General features: G+C 37.2%; 1 protein-coding gene across 8 annotated transcripts in view; it reads right to left on the bottom strand.

The window, feature by feature from the left end:
- MAGI2 (membrane associated guanylate kinase, WW and PDZ domain containing 2) overlaps positions 1 to 12969 on the bottom strand; it is a 713954-nt gene that overhangs the window by 64640 nt on the left and 636345 nt on the right. For all 8 annotated transcript variants that reach the window (XM_040061343.2, XM_040061346.2, XM_040061344.2 and 5 more), the window contains 2 exons: positions 7067 to 7158; positions 918 to 1110 (listed from right to left, as the gene is read on the bottom strand). In XM_040061343.2, the coding sequence (XP_039917277.1) occupies positions 918 to 1110; positions 7067 to 7158 (285 nt within the window). The remainder of the gene's footprint in view (positions 1 to 917; positions 1111 to 7066; positions 7159 to 12969) is intronic.

Below are 12969 nucleotides of genomic sequence, written 5' to 3'. Positions count from 1 at the left end.
GCCGCAGTGGGAGGGGGACAGCGAAGACGAAGGTGAGTGGGAGGGCGGCTTTTTGGCACAGGAGAGAAGGGGAACGGCGCAGGCAGTGACAGTGGATCTAGGGCACGGGCAGGCAGAAGACAGGACAGGCTGGGAATGTGGTTTTGCTCATTTCTGGTACCTCAGTGAAGCGTACTCACCAAAAATGCTTTAAAAGTTCTTAAATAAACTTTCCTCAAGAAGGCAAACGTTGTAATGGAAGGTGTTCAAATTCTCCCATTAAAGCTTTAATAGATGCTGCCACACACATTTTTCAAGGTTCTGATGTTTTTCAGCAATTGAGACTGAGCTAGTCTAAACATCTAATTTACTACAAATACTTCATATTGGTTTAGGTTCATTTTCAGAATGTGTCCGCTTGACAGAAGAATCCAGCCCTATTTCTATGAGCCACTCGCGCCCTACAGAAGATTTTCAGCCAGCTTGCACTGCAGTTCAGTGGGAAATTCCAGATGACATCAGTGAGACCAGAAATGGGCTTTTAACACATACAAGAGTGAAATGAGTTCCTGCCCTGAACAGTTAACAGTTTCTGAGCCTTTCCCTTATTGACATAGTCAGCTCATATGGCTTTAACTTAGGTGAATGTTTAGTCCCAAAAGTGGACGAAAGGAGACAGCACAGACCAAGACAGCATGGAACAAACCCAGAGCACTTATGATCACCACACCAGGGTTGCCAATATGTTTCCACTTCTGAAGGAAACAACACTTGGAGTATTTTTCTCAGAGAAACAAGAGACATATATTTACAATTATTCTTTCCTGAAAATGATACAAACATTCACTTTGATTTCCTCTATTTTTTAAAACAGCACTGGTTTGTGCTGCCAGCATTGGGATCTGTTTTCCTTTTCACCTTTTCCAGCCTTCACTCACCCGTGGGTAGCACCTTTCTCCTCACAGTAAGATTCACCTGCCCATTTCGGGCAGCGTTATGCATAAGATCAATCACATATCGGTGGGTTTTGCCGGCCACTGGAATCCCATCCACATACACCAGCTCATCACCAGGATGGAGACGACCATCTCGGTCTGCTGAGCCCATGGCAATGACTGCTCCGATGAGAATCTAGGCAGCAAAGAAACAAAATCCTGTCACATATTACACTGAGCCTCCAATTTAGTGACATGAATATTGCAGTGATTGTCTCTTTCTTCTGAAAGAGTGAGTGATTTAGCACAGGTGAAGACACCTGTGTGCATCTGAAAGCTGTGCTTGTCCTCTTGTGGGTATGACAGAAGATGCTTCCTTGCCTTTGGTAAGAAAGTGCTTCCTACCTGCATAGGAGAGATACACCAGAGAATCATAATGTGAATTCTGCTTGATATGTTCAAATCAAGATAATTTGTCTCTAAGGAGTGTTGAGTTTCTATAGACTACATTATACAGAAGAGTTAAGTGATTAATTCCATCTAAGGATCTTCTTACATTTAAAAATTGGCGAGTCTGTGTATTTCTTGTCGAAAGCTCTTAATTGCTGTGTGATTTAAGTACCTGGCGTCATATACCTGAGGTCAGCAGTGGAAGTGACCTCACTACATAGAGTTCACTTTGGGACTCTTTAGGGGAAAAGAAGAACTATATTAAATGTTATTACTCATAATTAATGATCGCTCAGGCAGTGCTTGATTAAAATTGAAAAAAAAGAGGAAAAAATGTCAGCTTGTTCTGGGCAGATGTTTTTTTCCCAAATTGACATTTAAATGTAGTTTGTGTGGGACATAAAAAACTACTAAAAAATCTGTCCAAAACCTTTTAATGACTTTCTCCACTTCTATGCAGATCATTTCACATAATTTGTTAGAAGAAGAAATATATATTTTCCCTGTGAAATAACTGATAGAACAGTTGAGATTGATTCGAACAAAACCTGCTTTCTTTGAAAGAATATTAAAGCATTCACAGAGTGTGTTCCAAATTTTCTGTTCTCTTTTTCAGTGTGAGAGTCTGCACAAAATGATGGATATGACACGCCATGTGACAATCTGCTTTACATAATAAAAGATAACAGGTAGGAAGCATTGCTTTTCATGCTGAATTGCACAGTCTAGATGTGGTAGACACATAGATGGGCCTGTGGTTTTTTTGTGGTCTTAGCTGCAGAATTGCAAGTATCTTAGCATAGTGTTTAAATTAAATCCCCTGTGGAGCCTGGAGAAATTTCCCCCGTTTTTAGACTCTCTTTGGCTTACTTTTGCTTTCAAAACTTAGCAAAGAGAACATATGATGCGGCTTTATCCTACTTTCTGGGGTTCTTGGGATCCTGTTAAGCAGTCCCAGGCTGAGCAGCTAGAGAGGCTGTTTCAGGTTCTCCATTCTGTTCTTCAAATGATGAAAAAAAATACCTCAAAGCCTTGGAAAATACTTTGTGGAAAATTCAACTATGAAATATGCAATTATGCTCCTTTACTGGACAGAAGAAAAGCTCTCCAAAGCTACATTTAGCTAGATATCCACTAAGTATTCTCAAAACATTTGAGAATTAGGCATCTCACATGAGTAAGAATTTATTCGTAGTTATTTTGAGAAGAGATGAGTGATAACCCTCTGCAGCTTGGGAGTTTGTAGGGATTGGCTTCCTCCTTTTGTTTTTATTGAGCATTTGCAGTTTTTTCATAATTTTATGACAAAATATTAAACTATTTGAAAATCTTTAACCTTTGGAAAAACAAAGTGCAGATCACAGCATGGTAGGTCATCAGTATACAGAGAAAATTGGAAAAACTCTTTCCAGTTCTGTCTAAGTAATTATTGCTGATATTTCACATTTCCACCAAGGAATGTGATTTTGTTACTCATCTCAGTGTTGGACTCCTAACATAAGCAGCCGAGTCATACTTCAAACATTTCTTCTAGGTGTGTTTGTCAAGGTGATGGTTACCATATTTGTTATTTGATATATTTAATAGCAAGAATAACTTAATTTTCCTACTTTTTCATTTTCTGCGTCTGAATTTGTCTCTTATGCAGTATCTGCTCTCATTTCATGGCTGAGAAGTTGCATAATAGTTATCAATTCTACACGTAAAGCACAAATTGGAAAAATATATATCAGGATTATATTGCCTCTGAAATGCAGTTTCATGCTGGCATGAGATTTCTTTGAATGCGTGAGGAGAAGGATGATGGCATGTAAGCAATAAAGAGTGTGTTGTAGAGAAAAGTTTCTCCTATTGTTTGAGATTAAACAGGACAAATTCTGGGATTAGAATGATTGTGGCAGAGCCTAATCTGAAATTAAAGCCTGTGTCTATTAGTTTATACAGGTTAATCTGCTTTGATACTGACTTTCTTTGTGATTCTTGGCAATTATCTGAATTTATACTTCAGTTTCTCTGAATATAACACAGTAGTTTCACAGGCACACAGCAAAATTTAAGTATATACACAATAAAGGATGATTCATCTAATTTTAAGCATCAGTGATGTCTAAATCCAAGCTAATCATCTAACTGTGTCTAATCATTGCTAAAATAGGACTTCCCAAGGCACGGCCTTGTCCTAACATTTTGCTCTATGGATATCTATGTCTCAGAAGTGTGGAAAGATACTTAGAATGTATCTTCACATTGATAATAAAAAGAATATAAACATATATCTTGAGGACATTTTTGAGAAAAATCCCAGTCAGTCTGTGCTGAAAAGGTAAAACTCTTAGAGAAGTTATGTATATGTTCCTGTGATTTTGAGTTTGAGCTGCACAAATGTATGCAAAATACATCTGCCCTTTGGGACAGCAATTTGCAACTTCTGTAAAGTTCTGATTTATGTGGATTTGCAACTTTTCAGTAATATTATAATTCACCATTACAGAGTCAGATTATCTCTAAATCCTCGTTACTAGGAGGTGTGATAAATAGCTGTTGTAGTGCAATATTATATGATTTGAGAGGTTATTTGAACTGGTACAACTCACAGTCTTGGTATTTGAAAGTATGCAATAAATTTAAGTATTTCCTTTCAAAAGCACTTTTATACATACAAATATGGAAATATGGAGTAATATAGCAACATTTTCTCCTTCTAAGGTACCAGGTAGCTGATATAACTAGAAGGAAACTGAGCTACAATCCCTCTATAGTGTCAGCATTATCCTTCTGAAATAAAATTATTTGGATTCTGCTTCTTTGAAAAAGTTATTGCCTTATGCTGAAGAATCCATAGTCCTTTTTAGAAATCAAACCACAAAGACAAAAGCTTCCTTTTGTTCTTTGTTACCTGACTGCATAGCAGGAGAGCTGAAATAAAAATTTCAAAGTGTCTCAGTTCTTGTTTCATAGGAAAGGCAGGGGTTTGGAGAACAGGCAAAAACTGCTTCTACTTTTCCGGAGGTGAAAGGAATGGGAGGCTGCAGGTGGGCTGTCCATGGGGGAGCAGGGAAGCGGTGGAGGAGAGGGAATAGAGTTAAGAAGTCTTGTACTTTGAATACAAAAGAGAGGGACACTAAAAAGAGTACATCTGTTGTGTTTATTGATGTTGAATTTGAGCAGTGAAAACAAGATGGGCAACAACGAGGGGGTGAGAATTATAAATCCCAGCACTGCAACAATTAATTCTAAGAAGGCGCCTTTTTGCCTTGTACAATTCGCAGTTTCAAGATAGCTTCTTCTTAACTTCTGAGGACTTTGAGAAATGTTTGCAAAGACACATGAAACCTATTGGATTGATAAGCCTTAGGGAAAAATGCTTTTGTATGTGCAAACCACGGAACAGAGATAGCAGCCTTGAGGCTAAGGGTGGGATAAGAGCCTGTTCAACAGGACAGTGAAATGTGTTAAAGGGTGGTTCACAGAGGGCAGTAACTTTGGTCCTGCTCCCAAAAAATAGCAAGGTGCTTATCTCTGCACCTGATACCCAGCTATGGCTCTTTGACTTCAGACAGTAGAGTCAGGTCAGTCCTTTGCTGAAGAGACACTAGAAAGAGCTGATCCTCTGTAATACTTCCGTGCATAATGCATGTAGCTGCAGGGCAAAAGGCTCGTTTCAAAATTTATTTTCTACTGGATTGCTGAGCAGAGACTCAAGTTTCTCGCAGCTCCAGCATGTATTATGGATAAGAACTACCAGAATATCAGATATTCTACATGAGTTTTCTCTTAGTCCTTTAGGTTGAAATCATTCAGTTTTATATAAATAATCATCCTTTAGACAAGGCATTTGAGCTGTACTTTTCCCCATGAGATTGTCATAAACCTTCAACAAGCAGAGCCAGTCAGACGCTTAGTCTGTGACTGCTTAATTATCCATTGGTAGTGAAAAAAGTACTAAAGGAGACACCAAGAGAGCCTCTCACAAAATATTGAGCGGCCTTGTAGCCAGGGACACTTTCCTGGCAGATAGGAAATGCCATTGGACATTACTGTCCAGAGCAGGTAGAAGGAGATTTCCAAATCTTCACAGAATCATAGAATGGTTTGGGTTGGAAAGGACATTAAAAATCCTCTAGTTACAATCTCCCTGCCATGGGCAGGGACACCTTCCTCTACACCACGTTGCTCAAAGCTCCATCCAATGTGGTCTTAAAAGCAGTGCCTTTTCTAGTGTCATTTCCAACAGTCTAAAAAGATAAAATGGAACATTTCCACTAACACCTCACTAATTTCCTTTTTTGCTTCACTCAGTAGGTGTGCTTTGAGAACTTATAGTGGCTGGGCCGTCCAGAAGGGACAGGAAAAATGCTTAGTTGGAGAATGTGCAGATGATGGCTAAGTCGCCTCATTTTTATGTGCACTGGGACATGTTCCACAGAAGGAAATTACATATCACAGGGGCTTCAGGCACGCTGCAAGTGTAGAGGATGAAGCAGTGTTATCTTGGAGTCCTTCTGAGCAGCTATACTGTATATTTGAAAAACCATTGTAAATGCTTATTCTAAACTAGACTTAAATTTCAAACAGCATTTGAAACATCTTTTTTAGAATACATTGCATTCTTTTCTTTTTATGAGAGGCACCAGTAAACTGTTAAGATTTTTCAGTACTTTGACAGATGTTGACAATTTTAAAATATAAGAGCTTCTTTGTTTCTCAAAGCCATGCACTGGTCAACCTTAAGGCTTGAATGAAAAATAAACTATTCTATATTCATTTGAATATGGAATATATAAATTATCCACTAGGGAATATACAAATCTAATAATTAATTATACATTATCTCAGAAATGTGGTAACACTGGACTCAGACTGTGCTTAAAATTGTGATAATAAAGCACTATCATTACTGACTTGAGATTAATCCTAGCTGTCAGTCTATAGTTACACCATTGAGTTTCTTCTGAAAAACTACCAGTTCTGCCTGCTCTCAAAATTATAGTATTTAGATAGATTGGTAATTTATCAAAATGTGTACACATTTGTGGTGTGTCATGCATATTTGTCCCTTATTTTCTGGGCTTCTACACTGTTTCTTTTAAATATTTTGCACATAGTTTATTTTATATTGTAGTTGATTAGCATACCATCTATGTTAATTTTTTAACCTGTTATTTGGTTAAAAGGGTGTCTTCCTCCTAATTTTATAAAGCTATCATTTTTATGCCTGTTGCCACACATGATGTTATTTAACCTGGAACACTGACTGTCACTCCCCGGTAAGATCTTCTGTTTCTGGAAATAAACTGGACTGTTGACTGTGTCTTTTAACCACACACATACATTCTGCATACAAGTTACTTACTCTGAAACATAGTTATGGATAGTCTTGCATAATTGGATTTTTGGAATCTTCTGCTTAAACTTGATTTTGGAAAGTCCAGATTAAGAGATGCCAGGTCACACTCCTCAGTAATGGGATGAGTGATGCTCTGTTTCCACCTTAATGCCTTCTTATTCTAACTTAATTCTCTGTGACACCTTTTAGACATGAACAACCTGAGAGCTCTTTTTCTATGGATGAATGAAAGTCATTTTACTTGTAGCCTTAACATGGTGTTCATTTGGGTTCAGTTATGTAGTAATATTTTTCTGACCTTTACACAGATTATAGAATGTGGAAGGAAAAGGAAAATCAGGAAGAAATAACTCACAGGCTGCCCAGGTTCATCTCCTCCTAGGATCCTGAAGCCAAACCCAGACTCCATTCTCCGAAGGTGAACATCCAGCTCCTTGTAATCGGGACCTGGTTTAAAGAGAAATCCCACTGAGCAAAGCATTTTGGTTTTATCTTGAGAATTTACACCAACTTCTGTCCCTCCCTGTGTTTATTGCACATGACTAATGACATCCTGGTTGGAGCTGGTGGAAACAAATGGGCCACAGACAAGGAGGAGAATTGAAGATGTAGGTGTCTCTTGGAGGGTGGTTATGTTCAGCAGAATACACTAAACCAAACTAGAATGCATTCACAGAAGAACAGTATGGAAAAGCCTGTCCAAAATAGAGATTAAAAACGTGTCTTCTTCCTAAAACTGACTGAATAATGGACTGATGTTCATCCATCTTTGGTCTTTAATTTGTGTTTTCCTTTCAGTTCATTAAATCCTACAAAGACTAAACTGAATTGGGAGACAGAGATACATCAGTCCAACTCACAAAATATGAAAATCATTACAGGACATTTAAGTTCCAAACACAGATATACATATATATCTTTTTATGTAATGTAGCTTTTAAGTATTCCACTTCCAGGTAATACCCTCAATAAGGAGCTTTGATGAAAATAATCATTATAAACCTCTCAGTCTCAGAGTTTAAATTGAAAGCTAACATCATTAACTTGAACTCCTTAATGCTATTCAATTAAAGTCTCAACAGCTTTATGAATCAACAAGGTGGCATTTCCATATGCCTGCCTAACCTGTCTTTAGACATATATTATGTCCTGTAATATATCAGTTGAGGAATATAAAGTCTTTTAAAAGTCAGTTTCTTATAAAAGTGTCTTTAGCTTCACTTGAAAGAATGAAGTGTTCTGGGATGATGATGATGATTGTTATTTCAAATATCATAAAGTGAAACCGTAAGCATTTAAAGGATGAAGAAGTTGTCTGTTGTTTATTGTGACTATCGCTTTGTCGGCATGCTCATCAGAGATGCTTTAGACTCATCACCCAAAGCAGTGACTGACAGGAATGCTCTTTCCTATGGATTGTACTCTGGTCTAATGTGACATAAAAGCTTTTGGTCAGTGTCACCTTGTTGCTGACCCCAACAGAAAAACGGATGATAAGGTTTATTTCAGCAAACTGCTCACAAGTGTCTTCAGTTGTGCCTTGTTTCCTCAGGGTGAAAAGGATTACAGATGGCTGAAATATGGTACTTCAGGAGCTCTCACCTATAGATCTCCCCTCAAAGCCATCAGTGGACACCTCATAAACTGTGGAATTTGGCACATGCCAGGTTTAGTGTGGGATTAAAGCCTGATTTGTTTCAGTCAGGTATTATTGCAAAGACAGACACAGAATGACCTGCACTGGCTCTTTACTATGACTGTGCAATAAAAACCCGCTATAAACAGCAGCATAGTGCATTATTGCAAAAATCTAGATTGGTGAAAGTGAGACTGAAACACAAATATTTCAATTTCCCTACCAACTTACTTCCCATATATTGAGAAGACAAACCCAAACAGAACCAAACAGCTTATTATACTGAATTTTCCCATTTATTTGATGTGTCTCAACACTAAGGAGCAAATGAATTCTGGGTGTGTATAGTATGTTAGTTTAATGCAAATCATTTAAATGTTCTGAAAGGTGAAGGAATTTCAGATGAAAGCAATACTTTACCTGGTTTGCTGTGCCTACAAGGATGGGGCTTAGCACTAGGGGAATGTTTTTTTAGATAGACATTTTGGTCACCATTTGTAACCCAGGTTTAACACTCAAAGACACTGTCTCCAGCAGTCTGTCACAAACCGAGCCCTGTCTTTATTATGCACAAGTGAATGAAAATGCACCGTTGGGAATACAATAAGAAAATATAAGAATGTCACGTTGTGATTGCTCTGGCAAACTGAGATGAAAACATCCCTCAGATAATATTGACAAAGCTGAGTGAAACCAGTGTTTCCAATAGACTCTAAAATAAGGGGTATTATTTATTTTTGAAAAGATTCTGTTTTTCTTCCCCATTTAGAATGGAATAGATAAGCCAGGCTGACCATGAAAAAGTCTAGGCTAAAAAATACTGTATAGGGGCATAGTTTTCTATGAGCCCTAACACAGTTTGGAAGCCTTTGGATTAATTGACTTAATTAATGAACTAGAAGGCTTGTTCAGAAGAACCTTCCTTCCCAAAGACTTGGAATGCTGTGGAGCCCATTGTCTGCCAACAGGTCACTGAAAACTGCTTTTAAAAAATAATATTCTTTTCTGTCCCACTAAGGAAGTAAAACACTGGAAAGGATTCCTGGTTCATCAAGTCTAGCTTCCTGTTATTGCAAACCTCTGCAAGCAAGCAGCACACAGACCTTACCAGTAAAGACATAGGCAAAGAAGACATTGGCAACTGAGCTTGTTTGTGGCCTTTGTCACTAGGTCACCCACTTTGCAGTAGTATCATAATATCATAGGATGTCCCATGCCTGGCTGGTACACAAACCTGTGTGCTGTTTCAGCTTTCATGTTGGGTATGATATGACTCCACTGGCTGCATGATCACCTTTCCATTGCTCTGGAGACAGCACAGATTCCTGAATTTACATCTCTGAAAGTGGACCTGACTTCTATCCATGGTTTTTGCACTTAAGTGATCCATGAAATAAGACAGAAGACTTATTGCAAGGCTCTCAAATAATATTAATCTTTCATTCCAGATTCTTCTAGTAGAATTACTTAGGTGCTTTCTAGCCATTCATCTCTACATTTCATGCTAAACACTGTCTTTCCCAGACTAACATGGAAGTGTTACAATTATAACCGGCATTTTGTAAAATGTAAAGTATAGATCAATTAAGCACATATCACTTGTTTGGAGAAAGAAATCAGTGACCAGGTTAGTCCAATCAACCAACTTTTGCTAAACTCTCTTTGCATGGTTCTCAGTTTATCTCCGTATTGGCAGTTAGTCTTTGATCAAAAACATGTTCTAAAGCCTTACTGATGCTGAGATCCTTTTTTCTCGTTTCTGAAAGACAGGTAAGTTGTTCATTACTTTGTGCTTTTCCACACGAGCTCATGTTTGGTAGATTTACTAAAAGCCCCTGTGATTATGTGGCAGCAGTTTCAATATTCCTGAATATACATTGATTAAGTATTCTTACCCATATAAATGATTACATTTCATCCCCTAGTGATTGCTTCTCCAGGATTCTGGTACTATTTTGCTCCTCACAAAGGATTGTTAGATAGACTAAATTTTGTGTTTTCTTGCTGGAGCAGATTTTCTGTTGATCATACAGAGAAAATTACCTGTACTTACAGAAAATGACACTCCCGTGCCTTGCAATATACTACAAAGTGTTGGTTAATATAACTTCATTATGGAAAATGTGTCTTTTTGTTTTCTCTTTCTAACCTAGATTAGCATCTTGTAGTTCATGCCAAGTAAAAAGTAATAAATAGGTTTGCAGGCAAGCCAATATTGATTTAACACTGTCTTTTCCAGTTTGCTTATCCTTCCAATCAGCTTAATGACCTGTCTCCTACCAGTTTCACAGAAAGGAGAGTTTCACCTCAAAGTCAATATTTTTGCTCATGTAATATGACTATCCTCTGCCAGAGTGACAATGCTCCCTGTCCTTCCTTGCCTCTCTACACTTTTATATTAGAAAAAGAACTTTAACTTTGCCTGCTAGTAACTTAATTCTCTCTTTTTTAATAGTTATACCACTTTGTTTCTTTTTTTTGTGTGAAAGAAATCTTTCTTAATAGTTCATTTGGCCTGGAAGATAAAAAACACCAATTCACTTTGCTAGGCTATAAAACCAGCTGGCTCCCCCATGAATCTGAAAATGGTATTGGACAAGCTGCGATCTGATCATTGCTGCACAGTGAGGACAGTAGAGAGCATTGGGAAATTCCTTCTGGTTCCTGAATGATGGGGGATTTACTTTAAATGTAATGGTATCAGAATAGATTGTTACTGAACAGTAGTGAGATCTCATGGGTGAAGATGTGATTATCAACTCCCAGCTATCTTTCTGCACTGCATTCATCAGAATCACTGGGTGAACAACACATTGATAAGCATGCATGCAGTTGTTTCTTAAATGTTGAGAAAATATATACCGGAAAATGCTTATTAATTTTCTGTGTGAGACAAGTTGAACAAGTGCTATGTGATTTTACAGTGATAAACCTGGCATTTAGGATGATCCTGTAAATGTTGATATAAAATTTTTTATTGAATCTCTTCTATATTGCAATTAAAGGAAAGATGAAGTGCTTTGCTGTAATAATTTTACAGTCTTTCTGGGTGTATTCAGCTACCTACTGAAAAGAAAAACTAATTTGGACTCCTTTGCTGAAGATGTTGATTTTTGTATCATACAGATAATTATAAATTGTGAATTGTAATTGACACAAAACTACAGTAACTTCATCTGAGTTTCAGATGCTCTTGAAAGATGTGAAAAGCTTGAAAACAGTCATGGATCTGCTGCTCTGCAATGTGAGCAGCTTTTTAAAAAAGCATACATATTCCCTCTTGATATTTATAGAGAGGAAAGCTGGCAAATAAAATCTTCAGTATAAAAATCATCAAAGAAAAGAAAAAAGAACTGATGTGCTAACCGAGTTATTCAATGTATAAACCCTATTGGGTTATGCAAAACCAGTCCAACGTTAGATTTAATTTAGCATTTCTGTCCAACTTTTTTATGACTAGAAAAACTTTGATAGGATTGTCTAAACAGCCTTTTTTTTTTTTTTTTTTTTTTTTTAAAATGGGATGCCTGTTTTAGCTGTTCACTTAGCATGATAACACTGGGAAATCAGATATTGCTGTTTTTAAAAAATGTCGATTGCCATTTTACAAGATCAGCATCGGCTCAAACACCTCAGAAATCTCCTGATTTTGAAGGTTTTTGCTTTTACATTTTTACAGCACAAGATATCACAAGATATAAGTATGAGGGCAAGGAATTTGTGGTAGAATTAAGATAGAATTGAATTCAGATTTAAAAAATGATTGCTTAAGCTTAGATTTGGGCATGAGCTATAGCGATATACTTGTATGCTAAAGAGTGAACACTAATATGAAAGTACACATAAAACACAGTAAAACATAAACGAAAACTGGCTGAGAAGAAAGAAATACCTTTCCTTGCTCAAAATGCAAGTCTATTATAAAAAGATTTGGCATAAGCAGTCTACAACCCCACAAAGATCATACACAATAAAATGGTGACTGGGCAGTCATGACTGCCAATCATCTTGAGAAATGATTAAAAAAAGAATAGCTAAAACATAAAATGAAGGATAACTAGTTTACAGAAAACAAAGGCTGAAGAATACTTGCCAGAGGAATCCGCTCGAAAACCAGTCCTGGGCAGCACTTGTTCTGAATAGGAAAATGGGGAATTAAAGGTGAAATACATTTCTCAAGTTATTTAAAGATGCAGCATCCATTTCTCTGCTGTGTTTTGAATTATTAAAATGCATTTTATATTTTTTTCTTGAAATTTTGTTTTCTCCTCCCCTCCTTTTTTACTTTCCATGTGGTAAACGTACATATTCCTGCTAGATTAAGGCCTACCTGGCCATTTCTGTAGAAAGTGAAAAAGATGGTGAGGTGGTAATGTTTCTTGAACACAATGTAGGTTCTGATGAAGACAAAATTTTTAGTTTGGTTTAAACTGTGAAAAATAGTGACAATATTTGTGCTTATTCAAGTACAGCAAAAAAGGGGGAAGTTTAATGGGTGTGTTTGGATGACTTGACCTCAGATGACTTCACCCCTTCTTTTATACCATTCAATTGCAAAATGTCTTTTATCATCAAGAGGAAGATTTCTCTTGAGGTATATATGTTGCCAACAAGAACAAGTA

Source organism: Hirundo rustica, chromosome 4, assembly GCF_015227805.2.
Source record: "Hirundo rustica isolate bHirRus1 chromosome 4, bHirRus1.pri.v3, whole genome shotgun sequence".
NCBI classification, from domain to species: domain Eukaryota; kingdom Metazoa; phylum Chordata; class Aves; order Passeriformes; family Hirundinidae; genus Hirundo; species Hirundo rustica.
The sequence above is the reverse complement of the archived record's forward strand: the minus strand, read 5'-3'. Positions and strand labels throughout refer to the sequence as shown.